The sequence below is a fragment of the Protomyctophum parallelum genome, assembly GCF_964188405.1.
Source record: "Protomyctophum parallelum genome assembly, chromosome: 15".
NCBI lineage: Eukaryota > Metazoa > Chordata > Actinopteri > Myctophiformes > Myctophidae > Protomyctophum > Protomyctophum parallelum.
Window position 1 is genome coordinate 24,542,658 of NC_139710.1, and position 19,965 is coordinate 24,562,622.

Here is a 19,965-nt window from a genome sequence, read left to right on the forward strand (position 1 = left end):
TGGACCCCAAGGGTTCACTCTCAGAGCTGCAGGTCCATTTGATCCATTTGTTTAAGGTAGCTAGGCTATGAGTGATATTTGTTTTTACCTATAGAGTGTTTGTTCAGTAACAGGTTATAAACACAACATTTTCAGATGGGTCACCAATCAGGACACAAACCATTTGTTTAGTTCCAGTTCCTAATTGGATAAATTTGGTATCCCAACCTGAAAATGTACGTTCCGTTTACTAAAGATTTGGAGAGACGGGAAGACCCCTACTGAACAACCATGTCTGTTCCCTGTCATCCATTACTAGTACAATACACAATATACTGCTGTGTCAACTGACACCCAGGGCCAGGGGGCACGAGAGACAAGTTGTGTAACATGACACTGTGTGCTTTGAAAAGAAAGAGTTTACACACCAGCCACCAAACCAGTATTCCTGCTGCAGGATACACAATAGCAGCCATTTGCCATATAGCATAACAGGTGGCACCACATCCATCCATCCATCCATCCATCTTCAACCACTTATCCGTAGTCGGGTCGCGGGGGCAACAGCTCCACCAGAGAGTTCCAGACTTCCCTCTTCAGAGCAACATTTGTAACGTCCTCCTGAGGGATTCCGCGCCGAAATTTTGGGGGCCCTTGGGGGACATTTTGGGGGCCTTTTGAGAAATGTACCATCTGATGTTATTTATATTATTCCCTCCATTAAGATAAGACACACAATGTAGTTGTGCTGCAGCAACACTGCCTGAATTGAATTGAAATTGACTGTGGCTGGCCTGGCCTGAGCTTAGGAGAGTTTTTTTTTTGCTGGCCTGACCTGATGCAGCCAGGCCAAACCGGGCCTGCCTCCCAGTGGGCACCAACCACATGAACTGGGGAAATGTGCAGATGGGCTCAATACTAAGCCTGTCCCTAACCGTAACCGCACATGGAAGCCACATAGTCGGATTGGCGGTGCGTCAGAATGCCACTCTGTTCCCAGAGGCTTTAATGCAGTTAAATGCAGGAGGCATCTCAACCTGATGATACTATACTACCCACTATACTACCAGTAAGACGCCCTGAGGGCAAGAAGCCCTCAGGATGATAGACTGCTGGGTGAGCGCTGGCACTTTGGCATGGAGGGTCAGATCAACAAAAATGGCCAAATAATATAAAAAAGAGGCGGAAATTGTGAAAATAGCAGATCTACAAGCTCACAACATTGCGAGGTGGTGTGAGCTTAGATTGGCCATTTATCTGTGCAACTGAGTCAGACAAAATGTAATGCCTCAACTTAATGAAGTGCTTGTCAGGGAGGGTCCACAGTTCAAATGATTACGAGGCTTGAAAAGGTTGAGAACCACTGCTTTAATGTAAACTGGGATTTCTCAAACCTTTGTGTCAAGGGCCCCCAAATTGATTATATTTGGCCGCGGACCGCATTCTGAAAATGTTTTGTGGTAGGGACCCCCAGAAGTGAAGGTTTGTGTTCCCTGGAACCTCATATATGCATAATTTTATGTACTTTCTCCTCAGTTGGGTGGGTAACATGGGTATTGGCTTATGTATACTTTTACATACCCTTTCATTAATATAAACATATCGTGTCTTTTTTGTGATGCTACTCCTCTTACATGTATCTAACTGTACCGTTTCTGGAACTGTACTAGCCGTTTCTCTGGCGCCTGAATGTCTGGCGCCAGACATTCTGACCTGTCCTCTCATCTCATAATACAACATGAAGGAGCTTGTACGAAAAAATACATTACTTCACCCATTTCACATACTTTTGACTTACAAAAAGTAGCTGTAAGATTAACATTGGCTATCCATGGGGGTGCAACATAGAAGACAACTACGATTATCCACAAAATTGTATTCTTAAGTCTGATTGCATTAAACGTCAAACTAACTTTGCCACTAATTTTCCACTCACTTTATGCATGCGCATACCCTCTATACTTTGTCTACCACTCAGAACCAGCATCTCATTTAAACTACAAAAAAGGCCAGATTATATGATGTATCTTAAATATCATGCAGGGTTGAATGCAAAAGTCCAGAAACAGGCCTACCACAATAAACTAACACAATTAAGACTATAGGCTAGGTTATTGAAAAGACTATAGCAATGGTTACTACCTACGTTTTGAAACCTGTATAAATATTGTGCATTCATTTACACTATAGACGGGCATAAAAGTTGTGACTGCAGTGAAGGATCAACTAAAAAGATCACCTTATGAAAATAAGGACCAAACAGCAAGCTGTGAAAAGGCAGTCCATTGTTGATGCAACAGTGCTCATTAAACAAAAACAAAAAAATACAATAACAAAAATGTACATTATAAAAGTACTGTAGCCTACGGCCTGAGCAACAAGAACATGAACAGCAGGCTTTGGGTTTACATTGTACAGAAGACCTTATGGCACAATTGTGGAAAATCAACTTCAAGAGTCCAGCAAGCTGAATGGCAAGCATGCATGCATGCATGGTCAGGTAATCATATTCAAATTATCTAAATTATAAAAGTACATACATAAATACGTTTAAACCATCCTAGAGCATTAGGAATAATTTGTCTATTTCTGAAGTTTATGCAAACCTCTTCTTGTGTGTATTCGTGCAAACGCACGTGCATGAGAGATAGGCAGAGACACGTAGATATGCAGGTCGGAAATAATGTCTTTCAGAATCAGATGGGGAGCCCTATAAACTTATACAGCATGGTTCCATACCATTTCTAGACCAAGGCCCACTTGATAATCTCCATTAATGGAACTAGTGGCACAATGAAAACTCATTCTTCAAAGTTTTACAGAAGAAAGAAAACATGGCTTATTGTATTTTTAGATTGACACATTAAAATCTGTGTTTTGCCAATTATTTGGCGGTCCGTCTTACAATATCCCCCGGCCCGGGCCCACAGGTTGGGAATCATTGCTATGCAATTTGCAAGAGAGAAGACACATGCCACCCACAGACAAGAGACATGATTGTACAATCAATCATTGCCCCCAAAAGATGTCAAGAAATGATGCAGAAACCTTGTTTCTGTAATCTGTATTGTATTATAATAACTACCACGCAACAATTTGATATTCCAGTGACTAATTGATGGAAAATGCCTCAAAAAGATTTTAATATGAATGTAAACATGACTTATCTTGTTCATCGTTGCCATGGTAAAAAAAAAAAAGGCTATGGCTCTATGCCTCACCTACTGTACTATAGAGTTTAGGCAAAGTTTTAGCACTCATTTGAGAATGAGGTTGTTACTGTGAATTTAACCTTCATGTTTTCTAGGATGTCCCAGACGGTGAAACACAATTTCAAGTTGTTTTACAAAGGAGACCTGGCCAACAGCAAAGGCACTTAAAATACTCTCACAAAGAGTCATTTAAAATGCGGGGCGCCAAGTGTTCCAGGCGCATGCCACATAATAGGCTTTGGCCTGACAGCTCGTTGCGTGTCAGAGTCCCGTTCATGATGACCTTTGCTGCATGTCTCTCCATTCTCTCTCTCTCCCCCTTTCCTGTCCATCTTCAATTGATACTATCAATAAAGTAAGAAAAGCCAAAAACAAATCTTTAAAAAAAAGATTAAAGGAAAAAAAAGTAAAGAAAATAAAACACTTAAGTGTGAAGCAGGGTCTACCCCGTATAAATAAGGAATAAAAAAGGAAAAGATAGTCACGTGATGGTAGGGGTGAGACAATAATCGTTCATCATCACAATTTAAACAATAACCATACCGCAGATATTTTAATTTATCGTGACATAAAATCTCTTTTATGCACTGTACAGTCATGGTGCAGGAATATTGCTGGTCTCAGTGGGTTGCGGATCTTTCTGTCAAGTTAGAATAGAGACAGTCAGAAGGACAGGAGCTAGAGAGGAGTAAGATGTTTGGAAGAGTCCATTGTTCCTTTGGCTAACTTGAGCTTTTAAAAGATGTCCATTAGGAACGCCTTCTAAATCCTGACAAGTTTTCTGAAAAACTCAAATACAAAAATGTTATGTTGCTATATTCTGTAGCTACATAGCAACACCTACCCCAAAAGGGGTTCCAGTCTTGAAGGGTAAAAACCCCAAAAGGGGAGAGGCTTTTAAAAGATGTCCCTTGGCTAACTGGGGCCTTTAAAAGATAAAAGATGTCCCTTGGTTAACTAGGGCCTTTAAAACACATTTAGTACAGGAAATGCATCAAAAAAGAAGCTCCGGGGTGCCAGAGTTGTCTGATCGCTTTTACTTTGAAAGCCATGAACCGGAAACACTTTCCTAAAAAAGTTGACTTTACAAAGAGACTTCAGATCCCCGATCATCTTAATATATTTTTTTACGCTCCAAAAAGCGTTCATATTTTGCGGGAGAGACGGATGAGGAGCAGAAATGAAGCGCCAGCATATCGATCCATTCATCACCACGGAGAGCGCCCTTGATTAGGAGATACGAGTCATTCTTGCACTGAGCGTTAGCATACGGCAAGCGAAAAGCGAAATGCCAAAAAAAAAAAAATCTGAATATTCTTATCTCGCCCCGCGTCGCTGGGACGTCGCTAGGACGTCCTCACACGTCAATGGTACTAATATTTCGGGATCCTTATGACGTTTCCAGACGTCCTACGTATAGAATGTGTTAAAAGATCTCCCTTAGCTAACTGGGACTCTTGAAAAGGTGTCCCTTCATGTCTCTAGGTTTCACAGTGGAATAAATTAACGTGATGTGATGGAAGTGGTTTAGCTGCTGAAGCCATCGCTCCAGTCTGCCACCTTGTTGTATTCCTGGATCTTCTGTTTGATGTGAGACAGTTTGTTCTTTAGGTAGTCACACCTCTCCCTCTTCTCCACATAGGTTGGGTCCTGTGGAAAAAACATGAATTACACAGAGGGTTCCCAAACTTCTCAGGCTGTGAGTCCGCAAACCCCCCCAATGGCCCCACATAATCATAGGGACATCATTGGACCATTGAGCAGAGGATAGTATCAATACTTACAGCTTTCTTTTTCTGATACTCCAGTAAAATGCCATTGATGCGTTCCTTCTCCTGCAAGATAAAACTTCGGTCAATGGACACAGAGTTACTGTATGCCAGATTTACAGTATACTTAAGCGCAGCGTGACACGCTGTGAGCCTGTAGATCTGCTATTTTTAGGCTTAAGCTTAAAGTTAAAAATGCTCATTATTGCTGTCCTAAAATGTTGATGCCCTCAAAGCGTAGTATAACAACCGTGTGTGAGTGTACCATTTGGCTGGACGGTCGGCCGGGGAGGTTATGCATAATTTCGTCCATCTCCTCAAACTTCTTGGCCATGACCTGCACCTCCGCATGCAGCTCCTTGTACTCTGCATACTGGTCATTAAACACAGCCTTGTACTGGTCCCTCTCCTCGTCACTGTGGATGCTGGGGTACTTCCTGTAGTGTGAAATACTAGTTTGGTTCCATTTGTACACTCTCAGAGTTACAGACCCATAAGGGTCCATTCACTTAAATTTGTACACTCACAGTTACAGACCTGTAAGGGTCCATTTGTACACTCTCTCCTCCCCCCCCCCCCCCCCCAGTAGTAGTAGTCTAGTAGTACTCACGCCACATAGTCGGCTATGATAACCGGTTTGGGGATGTGTCCGGCTGGGATGTGACCGCGGAGGATCTGGGGCTCCAGCGGAGGAGCTGGGGACATCAGTGGTCCATCCAGGATGATCTCCGACTGGACGGTGGGGAGAGGAGTCTGCTCCGACGCCCTGGAGCCTAGACCCAGCTGCATCATGGGAGGACAGAGACCGAAAAACACACATGAGCCACACACCAACGGGACTCCCTCTTTCTCTGGCGTTTTGCTCAGTTGACTTACGCCATTTTGCTCCTCTAGGGTTTTGCTCAGTTGGGCGTGGTTATACGTCTACTCTAAACCCTGACTTTTAACCTCACAGAAACTATGCCTAAACCATACTCTCACAAACACTATGCCTAAACCTAACCTCACACACAAACACTATGGGCTATATCTTGCGCCACCCCTTAAGTTAACCCTTATCCCTAAGCTTATTCGCCATTCTTTACTATTTAAAAAAAAAACTTCAAATAGCTGATCTACAAGCTCACAACATGTAGATGTAGATCGGCTAGTTGAACTATTTTAAATGTATTTTCAAAATATAAAAAAAAGGCAAAAAAGGCAAAAAAGTTTAGGGATAAGGGATAAGGGTGGCACAATATGGAGCCCTATACCTATAACCCTAACCTCAAAACTAACCGTAACCTTACAGAAACAAGGCCTAAACAAATAACCTCAAAAGGGGGTATTATTGGGAGGACGCTGAAGATGGAGCTGTAAGAGGAGAAGAGCAAGGCCAAAGAGGAGGGTTATGGATGTGGTGGTGAGAGAGGACATGAGTGGACAGAGGACATGCAGGTGACAGGAGTCACAGAGGAAGAGGAACAAATTATCCACTGTGGAGGCCCTGATGGGAGCTGAAAGATGATGGTGGAAAATAACACATGACATAACACTTACAATAGACAAAGGCACAGACGATCCAATGGTTTTCATCTAAGTATGACCACGATGATGCCGATGATGATGATGATGATGATGATGAGAGAGACACAAAACAAAGGGAGTGAGCATTAGTTTAGTGACAGTGAGTGGAAAACACATTTCGGCAATGGTTGGCCTTTCAAGTCAAAGAGAGAGACTTCAGGAGCAGTTTGGTGACCAAAAACATCTTGGGCCTAAAACGACGTAGGGTCCCCCTGGCGTATGGCTCGAATCCTAGCTTCCTGGACTTAAAGAGGAAGTCCAATCGACTACGCCCACGGCTTCAGTGTGCGTGGTCAGACTGGCAAAATGACAAGTATGCCAACTTTATTGTATGCAACAAGGTTCTGCCTTACAGGCACTTTGTAACTGGCTGTTTACCTATTGTCTGACTGCACTGGTAGTGTTTAGAATAGATCCTTTGTACAAGGTATTCTTGTACTTTATGTGAGCATAAATCATATTTAAAGTGTGTGTGTGTGTGTGTGTGTGTGCGTGCGTGCGTGTGTGCACATGATCCTGACCTCCAGTGCCAGCGCCTCTCTCCTGAGGCGCGCTGCCTCGTGCCGCCACAGCTTCAGGCACACGGCGGCGCCCACAATGTACAGCACCATGGTGACGAAGAGGAAGATGATGGCCGCATTCTGGCCCGCCTCCGTGCGGCAGAAGGCGCCGTTGACGCCGTTGTTGAAGACGGGGAAGTTGCAGAGGCCGCCGCGCGTGGTGTCACGCACGTACATGATGGACGCCGACAGATACATGACCCCCAGGGCTACGTTGATGGCAAACTCCGTCAGCGGCCACCAAGGAGAGTCTAGGAGGAATGGTATGGTCATTTGTAGTTACACGAGCACTTCACCCAGGCCATTTCCAACCTTATCTTCACATTAATTGGTCCTCCACAAAAGCACATTATAAGCGCCATTTCTGGAAGCAGGGCGGCTGTGGACGGTTCAGAAACCTGTCGACCCGTGACATCATCAGTCTACCAGTGACAGAGCTACAAGCTCACATGTCATTGTGAGCTTGTTGGTCTGTTATTTTGAATCTCACCTCCGACAATCACTCCACATTACATTCAAATTATTAAACTAACACGGAAGTTAATACAAAGTAAACTGAAATAAGCCTTTGAAACTAGCCTAATAGACTAGCAAATCCATTTTTACAAACTGATTTACTAAAATTGATAATCGAGAAAAAGAAGAAAAAAAATCTTAATGGAATAAAAAAACATTACATCCCCATCACCAATATAATGACCATACTAACCTAGGAGGATGGCACGGTAGTATAACGTCATCCCCAGCACCAACATAATGACGGTGACGATCCACACCAGGCCAGCCACCACCAGCACAAATGTAGTTTTGGGGCCTGTGGATGACATTAGAGCAGTGGTTCTCAAATGTCTGTTTGAATTTGGCCACGGACCCCCATCTGAAAATGTGTGTGTGTGTGTAATCTGTGTATGTATGTATGTATTTGGTTAAAATGGGTAGGGTTTAAAAAAAGGCAAGAGCTTGCTCTGGTGCACTGGCCTAAAAGTGGGTCCTTAAAAACTGCTAAAACTTCTGAAATGTATGTATGTATGTAGGTATGTATGTATGTGTGTATGTATTTAAAAGGGGGGCTTTTTTGTAAAAAGCCCAGCCCACAATACCTCCATATATTTAAAAAATAATTCAAAAATAGGGTTACCAGTGAAGGGCAAACTGCCTATTCACTGGGGACTATGCAAGGCAGAGGCGTCCCCCCCTGAGTCCAAGTTGGGCTAGACCGCATACCTATGTATGGTATGTATGTATGTATGTATAGTGGATGTACAAGCTAATTTTATACTTTCAAAAGCACAAATAACAGATCTACAACCCCAAACGCGCCGCGTTTTCACACCGTGCAATCTGTGAATTTTCACATATTCATCTAAATGATCCGGACGATCACAACTGCGATTGTCTCAAATAACTGCGATCAGGCCACTGTGAATGGCCGTCCGTACGTACCCGTGTAGAGGTCGCCCTGGCCATAGGCGGCCGCCCCGCCCCCCAGGCCACCGTACATCTGCGGCTGGCTGTAGCCGAACATGTTAAACCACTCGTTGTCCTTGTGCACGTACGCACACACGCAGGCGAAGACGGCAGCGCCCAGCAGCAGCTCCACGCACGCCAGGATGCGCAGCAGCCCCGCCCAGGACTTGAGGTAGGCGTAGCGCAGGTTGTAGTCCTCGATGCGCTCGGCGTAGGTCATGACCGAGCGACCCGTAGGCGCCTCCGACACGGACTGCAGGGCCTGGTGGTGGGGTCGATTGATTGATTATATCATCATATCAATATCATTTATTAGACGGATGCAAACGGCACGAGTAAAGGATTTACACCAAAACGTCCTATGGTGCACTTGAGGTCTTGTGTATTCAATTCATCAACATAATGTGATGAATTGTGTGATAATTTACCTCCCCCTTATTCAATTCATCAACATAATGTGATGAATTGTGTGATAATTTACCTCCCCCTTTGGCCTTCTAAAAAGTAGATTTTCAGGCCCGTTTCAAAGGCTAGCCAGTGAACCACAATTTGTTGGTTGTCAGTCACCATCATGAAATGTTAGCAGACAATTAAAAGCTATGCGATATATGACATTAAGTGATATGCTTTTGGTTTAAACAAGAGTTTTGATTCTTAAGGCTTTATATTGTGATACTTAAGTGTGTCTGTTCCGTACCAGCGGTCTCCCCGTCTCTCCAGACCCACATTTTCAGGTGGATTACCCGTTTCATCGAATCAGGAGAGAAAAACGCAGTTTCAATTTCACTTCTTTGTCGTCACTTGTTTATCCTGTGGGTGGGTGGAAGAGGGTGAGCAAGCTATCTGTGTATGGTGTGTATGTATGTATCTGTATATTCTCTGTGTACTGTATGTATGTATCTGTATATTCTCTATCCGTGTACTGTATGTTTCCATGTATCTTGTTCATGTTTTTATGGGTCCCCCGTGAAAATGAGATGCTGCATCTCAAGGGGCTATCCCTTCAATACAAATCTGAAATCTGTATCTCACATGAGATCGCTCTCCTGGATTGGATGAGATTGGTATCCCGACATAAAAAAAACATCCATTTACAAAAACACTGGGGTGATGGGGAGACGCCAGTGTTACTGAACAAACAAAGAAGTATTAATTATCGGCACATAGAGCTATTTAACACTTATTTTAAACTTCTTCTTTTTTAGCATTGACCACATAAATAAAATTAGTAATAAATACACAGGGCAGATGTGACAATTAATTTGCATACATTACAACGAAATGACAAACAATGAACATTAACAATATTCTAAATAAACAATTTACTATGGCCAAGAAGGGCCATATTTGATCATTGTATACTGTATATTCAAACATAAAACAAATGAAAATGAAATGAAAAACAGCTGAATTGCTAGATCACATCTTTGTATTTCAACCTTTATTTTACCAGTGAGATAAAAAAATATATTTTACATTTACAAGGTAAGCTTGTAAATCCCTCTATTTCCGCAATTTCCTTTTGGATTGATTGGTCGAATGCTTTATTAACAGATAGAAGTACAGTGGTATGTGCTAAAAGGATAACACAAAAAGCCTGAGGGCTTGTTTCCAAGACATTTAAAGACACAATAACATACAAGACATCATTAACACTATAGGAGCGATAAATGTACAGAAAATATAGTTATAGAAGTTCTACCTAAATGAATGGAAACTGATAAAAAACACAATTGTGATCATATCAAATTATTTATAAGTGGGTGACAAGGCCTTACCTCGGCCCCCAGCAGCAGGCCGTCTCTTTCCTTCCGGGAGTTGTAGCTGCCACCGGAGCCCCCGTAGGGGTCCAGGTAGGAGCCCGGCAGAGAGGGGGACGGAGGCGCCGAATTGGGGGGCGAGCAAGGCACCCCCACCGTGGTCTGGTTGGTCCTGGCTGTCCTCGATGACGGAGCGGGGGAGTCAGGTGGTGGTGGTGGTGGAGGAGGAGGAGGAGGAGGAGACGACCAGCCCTGGCTGCCTGTTGCCTGTAAGCCTGTTGCCATCAGGAAATTGTTGTTAATTAACCACTTAACCCAGTGGTTCTCAAACAGTGGTCCAGTGGTCCCTGGATTAATGATGGAAAGTTGGTAACCAAATGGACCCTTATAGATCTTTAACTCTTGAGCGTAAAATGAAACCAAATGGATCCGTATTTCAATTTACACTCTCAAGACGATTTACATTTTTGTTATCTGCATTACTTAATTTACAAGAAGTTTACACAATTACAGTATGTAAGATAATTGTTATTTTGTTAGTTTTCCCAACAAAAACTAAATATTCTTTAGTTTTGGCTCTGGGAGGCTAAATCTCATCAAATGGTGGTCCATGGCTCAAATGTCGAATTAATAATGGGCCTTGATATGAAAAAGGTTGAAACCACTGACTTAACCCTAGATCTGGAAAGCCTACTGTTATGCCTACTGTTAGCCTACTGTTATATATATATATATATAATATATATATATATATATATACTAGAATTTCGCGGCCGCTCATCCCAGAGTTACTTTGCCGCGCACTATGGGAAGAAGGAAATTGTAGTAACGGATGGGTTATTAGTTATTATTATGTGTCCTTATTAGTGTAGTGTAGTGTAGTCAACACGTTATGGCTCATACACACGTATTTGCTCCGATTATGCTGTCGGGGAGCATAATCCAGAAGTACTGGCAGTAGCGAAATAACAAACGTGATCTGTTTAATCGTAGTAGTTAGGCACAAACCAAGTACTTTCTAAGAACAATGTTGATGTAACTAAGACATTCGCTGAGCGAGCTATATTTTAAATACAGAGATTTAGAAGGAATAAGCGAAATGGTGAGGCGACTATTCCCCCTTCCGTGAGGTAAGGTTTCTCTGCGGAGTGCGGAGAGGGAGATCCATAGGGGAGATCACATTACAGCAGCCGTTCCTGTGTTGTGTGTCTGGGCAGAAGGGGAGGGGCTGGCCACATCTTTTGATTGGCTGATGGCCACGGCCACGGCCACATCTTTTGATTGGCTGATGGCCACATCTTTTGCGCCACGTGACAACTTTACAATTGTAAAAATTTGATATGAATCTGGGAAAGCATCCGTGACCGTGTCATTTTAGATGTCGACAGAAACCTCTTATCTTTATATTCTAACTTTTTATGTTTTTTCATAAATGAATGCCCTACTTGATCATACTACACGTTCGAGCACGTACTGTAGATCTGCTACGAATTAATTTGAATCCTGAAAAGTGATAGACAGAGACAATACGCTGAAAACGTAGCATAGGATTTACAGTAAAACCATGTTTTTTTTTTAAATCAGCCTCAGAAATGGTTTAAAGGAATACTTAAAAAATGTTTAATTTTTGCCACAATTCCTAATAATTCAATATTTGTTGACACCACTGCAGTAGGAGACCAAAATGTAACTATATAAAATAATACTATAAACTCCAAAACAACTCTCAGGTGGGTCACCAATTTTCAACCAACCAATTCCAATTTTGTCTGCTCATTTCTTTGCGTCATCACTTCCAATGTGACTTGTTCATCCTGTATTCTGTGTGAGTGTTCTCTCCTGCTTGGATGACATTGGTATCCCGAGCTGAAAATGCATTTTCTGTTCATGAAAGACCTGGAGAGATGTGGTCCCGGCTACTGAACGCTTATTTTAACTAAAGACAAGCACTTGCCCTACCTTTAATAGCAGTAGAATAATCAACATACATGTTGGTCAGCTACGTACTGCACAGGGCCTTACCACTGCCGCGCGCACTGCCACGGAAGAAGTTCTTGACGGAGTCAGGGACGAATCGGTGAACCGGTTTGATGTCCATGCCGTCGCGGTCGCCGTCCAGTCGCTCTGCCGACGCACCTGCGCCACCTGGAGGTGTACGATCATTACATTTATAGGTGACGATTAATTAGCATACAAAAGCATTGCGCTTTTTTCTTCTTCCGTTAAAAATAGCAGTTTGGGCTGAATCGTGACACTTGGCAATAATGGTAGAGGGCTATGCTAAACGGTGAGGATGCGAAGTCCATGGCTGCATCCGAATTGCTAGGGTTGTTCCCTACTCCCTACCCCCCATACGGGGATCCAGACTCTAGTGGACTCTATAGTGATGATTTCGGACAATACTCCCTGTATGGGGAGCACCGACTCTGACGTCAATATCGGTAGAGGGTGCTGTAGGTCCGCGGGTTCATGTACATTTTATTTGCATGAAATCCCCATTAGGTTAGTCGATCTATAAGCAACGCGACGTCCGTGTTGTGAGCTTGTATCGAGTAGGCCTACTTTTGGTAAAGAATTACCAAAAGTAGCCGATCTACAAGCTCTGCTCACAATAATAATACGGACGTTTGGTGTTAACAGAAACAGCAGTCCAATAAATGACTGCCTACATAATGAAGTTTTAATGTATTTATCGCAATTCAATGAAATAATGTTAGATAGCATATTTTTTCATGGCAGGAATGAATGAATATTAATAAAACATATGTTCGGACACAATTAATGTGTCTCACATGCATGCATTTAGCCTACGTTTGTGATAAAGAATCTCACAAATATATTCAACAGCAAGCAACTGATTCCTCTCCTAACGTCATGCGCTGGGCCTGGGTGATACAATGGATCAGTAATACTATTGCAAATGAGTAATTTATTATAAATAAAATAAAACAATTTCAAATAAATGCACAGATCATTTGTCTCGAGATCTGTAGCTTCGAGATCCGCCAGGGAAGGGAAAACGAAAGTTTAAAAAGTACATTTGTGTTGAGTTCTTTCGCTGGTTCAACTTCTGCCTCTTCTGAGTTGGAGCGCAATGAGCGCATGCATGCAGAAGCAGCGCACGTGCGCAAACGCGTGCATGTGCGCTCAAGAGCGAGCTTGAGCAATGCATTATGGGGCAGATTTGCTTCGCTGTGTTTTTGTAGTGACCATCGGATGCTCCCTACAATTCCCGGTGCATTGTGGGATACTTCAGTCCACTATGTTAGGGTGCAAAAATGCTCACTACACATTCGGACACTACAACAAAATGGCGGAACGCCAAAGTAGTGCACTATATGGGGCATAGGGAATGAATTCGGACGCAGCCCATGACTATTGGCCAAAGGGTGGGACTATTTGACCACGCATAGCTCTTGAACCATTTGACCGTCGGCAATAAAACCTCGATACACATTTCACAAGTTGTGAAAATAGCTGATATATAAGCTCACAACACGCACGTCGCATCAGCTATTTTCACCATGTCTTTTTTAGTAATACAAAAATTACAATTTCTGCTCGACAGCGACGAAATATAATGACAATATAATTGATAACATTAACGTATAATTATTCATCTTTGTAATAAGTGTATACCTGGAGGGTAGAGGTCTGTGTGTCCCACCGCAGGCTGGTCCGGCAGAGGGGGAGGGGGCAGGGGGTCGGCGCTGAGCGCCAGCACGCGGACGGCCTGCAGGGGCCGAGGGGGGAGGGGCTCCTCGTCACGCCACAGAGACGCCACGGGGACCTGGTCATAGTGGGGCATCTCCCGCACTATGTCAAACCTAGCAGAAGACATGAGGGGGCTGGTTCTCTGCCCTGGAGAGAGGGGAGAGAGAGAGGTTCAGGCTACAGCAGAGGGGGGGGGTCTTCAACATTTTTCAGTCCAAGGACCCCAACTTTTTCATAGATTTCATAGAAAGGTTTTGGACATGAAAGGTTTCCTCCCAATAACAACAAACGATAATGTAGAGTTGAAAAAATATATGTGCCACTTCAATTAAAATGCAAATAGAGTTAACTTTCAAGGGTCATGTAATGTTACCACAGACACCTAAGGGTTGTTGACGTTAACATTTTTTGAATGGAAACAAACATTGCTGGAGAGTGGCAGAAGCAGAAGTAAATGCTTCCACTGCTAACCCACAGCAGTATTGCATACAAACATCTTGCAATGAGAGGCCACCCTGGATGCCTTGCTGTTCACCATAGGAATGGAATCTCAATGGACGTCTCCCTCCAAAAAAACTGTCACGTCGCAAACAACTGACAACTACAACAGCCTACACCAAACACTCACATGCTTCAAGTTCAGAGTGGGGATTTTTATGCCAGAGGTTCTCCAAGTGGTCGCTCTCAGAGTTTTTTGTTGCCACTGTCACAAAGATTGCTTGCTCAGGGTGGGACAATGTTGGGTGACTTCTTGGGTCTCTGCTCTATAAAAGGCATACAAAGTGCCTTGAGACAACTTGTGATTTGACACAAAAATCAATAAAAGGCGTAAGCCGCAAAAAAATATCTTAAAAAAAAAAAAAAAAGCAGGCAAAAATTGAGAACCCCTGCCATAATATTTGCCCTCAACCATAGAGAAAGCTGGCGCATGTTGTCAGCTGACTAGAATGGTGCTTCAGCCGACCCGCCCCCTACATCATCACAACATAGATCACTGGTTCTCAAGGTGGGGTGTGGCGACCCCCGTGGGTCCTCGAGGGGGTTCCCCTGGGGGTCCCAGCAAAATCAGCAACCACTTCAATCCTATTATATGAAGGGAAACAAATGTGATGATGTACAATTCTGTCCCTGTCGGTTACGTACAGTACATAACTCGGTGAAACCGAGTGCACCCCTTTCAATCTGACTTGTTTATTTCCAATCGTAATACATTTTAAAAGGACACATGTGCTTTTCTGGAATTAATGGGTTAACTAACAGTGGCTAATGTGATGACAGTAGGCTACAAGGGCATGATGGGTAATTCTAGATAGAAATAAACTAGTCACCTGGATACAAGAAGAGTGGCCACCTGAGAAATCTGGGCACCTAGGCCTACTGTATATTCAAAGTACAGTATACTTTTGAAAAAGTATACATGATTTGTTAACATGCACGGTAGGCCTGCATCATTATCAAACCTAAATGTACCATTCAATGTATTGTTTACAATATAATGACTGGCTATCACAGGTTTTGATTCTAAAATATTCAATATGTAATTTTTTCCCACACAGATGTTTTGAAAATAGCAGATCTACAAGCTCACAGTTATGGCAAGCCATTTTAACATTGAATCAAACCACCCTCCTATCTGTAATATCGGTATATGTTTTAGATATCCAAAACCATGTTTTAGATATCCAAAACCATGTTTTAGATACACAGTAGACCTATATTGCTTGTAGATATAGGCCGGGAGGTAAGGGTAGGTGGTGTGGCTGACTTTGAAGCTATATTTTTCATTTTGAAGGCCCCCCCTCAGTTTAAGAACCAGTGATCTACCTTTACGGAGGGTTCCGAGAGGGGCTATGATCTACCCAACACCAAAACAACCTAGCTATTTACAATCAACGTTTTGTTCTCAATATAAACCTGGCTAATAGTCTGTCAATCACATATTATAGCAGGTGTCGCAGCCCTATAGCATAGGCTACCTTAGCCCCTCTCGGAACCCTCCATAAAGCTTTTCTGAAATTTTGATGTCGCTTTATTGTAGGGTCCCTGTTCATAACTATATTTTCGTATGGGAATTTTGGAACGCGGACATAAATATGCTCACTAACATCGTATCTGCGCCGTTTGACGGCCTGTTTTCCTTTGAGGGCTTCTGAAATAGTACCTATACAAACCGCTGCGAATATCTCCTGTGGCGCGGAAGCCGTTAAGTATTTTTAATCTTTGTTTGACCGATTTGGTCGCTTTATTTCTTCTTGTTTGTTTACCGTTTATTGTACCGCCTCCCGGTGTGCGGTTGGCTTGTGCGGCTACGTCCCTGCCTCTGATCTGCTCTGTCATAGCTATAGCGCCACTAGCTAGCCAGATAGGCGGTACAATGAGGTGTCAATAAACAATGAAGGAAGAGAAGAATCAAAGCGACCAAATCGGTTAAACAAAGATTAAAAATACTTAACGGCTTCCGCGCCACAGGAGATATTCGCAGTGGCATGTATAGGTACTTATAGTTCACAGATTCAGAAGCCCTCACACGAAAAACAGTCGTCAAAGAGCGCAGACAGGCCGTAAACACGGTGTTTATGTTTTATTATGTCCGCGTACCAGGTGGCAGGATACTGCTGCAACAGGACCCCAAGGTCTGTGTCGTCAAAAATGTCAGAAACTTCAGTACCATTGGGTTCTGCTTGGAGAGTGCATGCCTTTTATCCGACGGAGCATTGGTCCGAACGACAACCTACCTCCTCCCTCACCCTAACCCTAACCTCCCCCGGGGCAGACACCTAAACCTAACCGCAACCCTCTCCCGACCCGCAGCGCACCTCGGAGCATTGCTCCTTCGGAGCAATGCTCTGTCGGATGATAGTACGCCTCCCCTGCTGGGAGGGCTAAGGCTACCTAAAACTAATAGCAACAGGTGTAGCCTACAGGTGCATTTAAAAAGGATCATTGTATCAGTTGATATAAAAGATGATCACGAAAAAGGTGTTTAGAATTTGTGTTTAGAATTTAGAATTTGAGATTTAGAAGACTTGAGATTTTATCTGGTTTTAATGCTGGCGATCGAAATATAGAACTACAGGTTGCAAATAATATCATCAACTCTCTAGCCTATGTTAAGAGGAAATCGTAGCCATTGTCATCACGCCGGGGATGCAGTTCATTTAAACTATAAAAACTAAACATGGCCTATGGGTATCGGGCTATTTGTCATAATAGCAAAAGTGGCAAACGACGCGCGTCTCTCGTCTCCAAACAGCAAGACAATGGATCAGATATCACAGATTGGAAGGGTTCTTACCGGGCGTCGAGTGTTCATGGGTTTATTCTCCGCCTATAATAATGTTCCTTCTTCCGCACATCAGTCAGCAGGTGTAGTTTATAGTGATCTAATCGTTGTAGTAGACATGGCGTTTAGGGATGATGAACTGAACTGGTGTGAGATCAGTGGCAGTGAAACTCACCTGGGCAGTTCAACCTGCCTGGGAGAGACATGCAGCGCTTTATTCAAAGTTTGCCTGCAGTGAAACCTGAAGCCATGACGGTGTAGCTTCTCCTCACTGTTTCCCAAACTTAGGGTCGCGATCCATTCTGGGACGCGGGGCCGTATTTGTATGGGACGTTATAGTAGCTTTCTTTGTTTCTTTGTTTCTGTCTGTCTGTCTGTCTGTGTCTTTTCTTTCAAAACATTAACAATTAGAATGTAAAAATAATTTAAAAAGGACGGAAAATAGCAGATCTATTAGCTCACAATACTTTTGGATGCCACACGTGCAGGGGTCTGCCACGGTGGCTTGTGGTGGATTTTTTTCCAATTACATTTTTTGCCCCGGACATAAAACATGAGTGGACAATAATATACCAGTGTCCCCCCGTGCCTCCCCCAAACAGTGCCCCCCCCCCAGCGTCCCCCCAGTGCCTCCCCCAGACAGTGCCCCCCCAGCGTCCCCTCAGTGCCCCCCGGGGGGCCCAGTGCCTCAGTGCCCCAGTGTCTGAGGGCCCAGTGCCTCCCCAGACAGTGACCCCCCACTGCCACCGGTAACGCCGGTGGTCCGTGAAAAAGAGAGAAAACGTCAATTCAAGTTCCAACATATTTTCTTCTGGGTTCACTGAGTGTGACACCACCGTCTTTCATGGCTTTCCTAAACGACTGAACGGCATCCGAGCGGTACTGCCAGGGGACGCACCTGTAGACCATTCTAGTGATGCCCGCCTGCCGGCAGCGCTGTGCCAGGACCTCGCCCACCGCCAGGCACGCTGCCACACAGCGCGTAGACGCCAGCTGCTGCCTCACAGCCCACTCCCTGGTGGAGGCGAGCAGCACCGGGTCCGGACGGGCAGCGGAGAACACCTCCGCCGTCACATGATGCTGGGTCCGAGAAAACGCCAGCCTGTGGTAGAATTCTCTGTGGGGCCAGGTGGTCATCCATCCTCTGTCCTTCACGGCCAGAGCCATCTGCTCCAGGTTGCGGGGGTTTCTGTTGACGAAGGTGGGCTTGACGGCCTCCTCTTCCTCAGCGCTCGCTCCGGGTCTGGGCTGCGAGGTGGCCGCACTCAACCAGCGAGCCGGTTTCAAGGCTGGGTTTGAGCTTCGACACAGCAGCCACAAATGATGATTAACTCTCACCATCTCTCTGTTCTCTTTTCACATTATGGCCCTGGTTTGTTGTGCAGAAGGTTCTCATCTCTCGGGTATTGAGTTTTGTTTTGCTCACGTCCATATATGGAGTGGAGTACTATAACGGCAGTCATGCCCAAATTTGGAGTCCACGATGGTTATCTCCATACATTCCAGTTCCAGGTGGTCAGCCCAAATATATGGAGTCAGTGATGTGGCTCGACTCACAGTGGTAATAACAACTAGGACTGACCTCAAATTTGCCGTTGTCGATCACACTGAAGTGAGGGGTTCCCACTGTGGCTGCCACATGACGTCACAAGTGCAGTGCGTTTTTTTTGGGGGGGGACATTAAAAGTCCTTACACTTATACTTGGCTGCCACATGAGTCATTTCTGACCCTAAAAAATGGCCAGCTTGGTACTTATATACATAGTGTAGATTCTGTCCTAACATTAAATGCCATTGACAATGAATGGAGAATTTACGTCATATGTGTATGAGCAAATCGGATATTTTGTCCTAATATGAATATTAAATGCCATTGATAATGCAGCAATAGACAATTAGAGCAAATAGACATGTTTGACAAAAGTCTCTGACACAAACACTGATATGGTATAATGTATATATTGGATCTCATTTCTCTTGGTGATCAATTCAAAGTGTGGATATATCATAAGTGCATCGGGGCGCTGTGTAGTGGGAAAAACGACAAGCAGGGAGAGACAAGCAGAGAGAAACACGAAGACACAAAGATTCAGTTGGCTAAGCAAAGAAATGTAGGATGGATGAAATCAAAGAGGAGGATGGGAGCGATATCAAGACAAAACTCTATTTTGCCGAAAAAGGAACGCAGGGAGACGGAGAACCTGGCTACATTTGAGAAAATGGACACAAAAGATATCTCTTGATAGGAAAAGTGTAGAAATAGGTTGTGATAAGAATTTACATGCGGAAGGGAATATCAGGGATGAAACTTTGATATATAGGTAGGACAATGGAGAAGTTAGAATTATCTAACAAAGAAGATGCAGTCTAAAGCCCTAACCACACCAAAGGGTCAACATGCAACTCCTTGGGTCCAAACGGTTGCAAGGAGTTGCATGTTGACCCTTGGGTACACAGCACAATACACTGGCCAAAAGGGGGTCCCATATATATATATATATATATATATATATATATATATATATATATATAGTGACATTGTCACTATTTTCCAAATATAAGTAAAGCAAAAAAAACTATGACTAAATATAAATACACTGCCAATGTTGGGGACAGGGACTAGTGGACAAGAGATGCAGAAGAACTAAAAGACAA

The 19,965-nt window shown here is 43.7% G+C and overlaps 2 protein-coding genes across 2 annotated transcripts; both read right to left on the bottom strand.

The window, feature by feature from the left end:
* Positions 1-4,114: 4,114 nt before the first annotated feature.
* On the bottom strand, positions 4,115-17,364 carry marveld2b (MARVEL domain containing 2b). Its single transcript, XM_083784294.1, has 14 exons — positions 17,323-17,364; positions 14,656-14,789; positions 13,953-14,174; positions 12,336-12,458; positions 10,332-10,588; positions 8,530-8,815; positions 7,796-7,900; positions 7,048-7,337; positions 6,500-6,535; positions 5,571-5,743; positions 5,226-5,397; positions 4,976-5,026; positions 4,618-4,841; positions 4,115-4,157 (listed from the first exon to the last, which is right to left on the bottom strand). The coding sequence occupies exons 3-13, from the start codon at positions 14,152-14,154 to the stop codon at positions 4,719-4,721; spliced, it is 1,818 nt and encodes a 605-aa protein (XP_083640420.1). The 5' UTR covers positions 14,155-14,174; positions 14,656-14,789; positions 17,323-17,364; the 3' UTR covers positions 4,115-4,157; positions 4,618-4,718.
* A 735-nt stretch (positions 17,365-18,099) lies between these two features.
* Positions 18,100-18,651, bottom strand: LOC310871749 (large ribosomal subunit protein uL18m-like; the record flags this gene model as incomplete). The annotated part of the gene is made up of 1 exon (XM_083783387.1): positions 18,100-18,651. The coding sequence occupies one exon, from the start codon at positions 18,649-18,651 to the stop codon at positions 18,100-18,102; it is 552 nt and encodes a 183-aa protein (XP_083639513.1).
* Positions 18,652-19,965: the final 1,314 nt, after the last annotated feature.

Bases quoted from the DNA above. Each gene is read 5' to 3' on its own strand.
- marveld2b (XM_083784294.1), bottom strand. From the start codon at position 14,154: ATGTCTTCTGCTAGGTTTGACATAGTGCGGGAGATGCCCCACTATGAC. The intron at 7,901-8,529 runs GTACGTACGGAC...TGTCATCCACAG, and splicing joins CCAGGGCGACCTCTACACGG to GCCCCAAAACTACATTTGTG. The intron at 5,027-5,225 runs GTACACTCACAC...TTTATCTTGCAG, and splicing joins GCCGACCGTCCAGCCAAATG to GAGAAGGAACGCATCAATGG.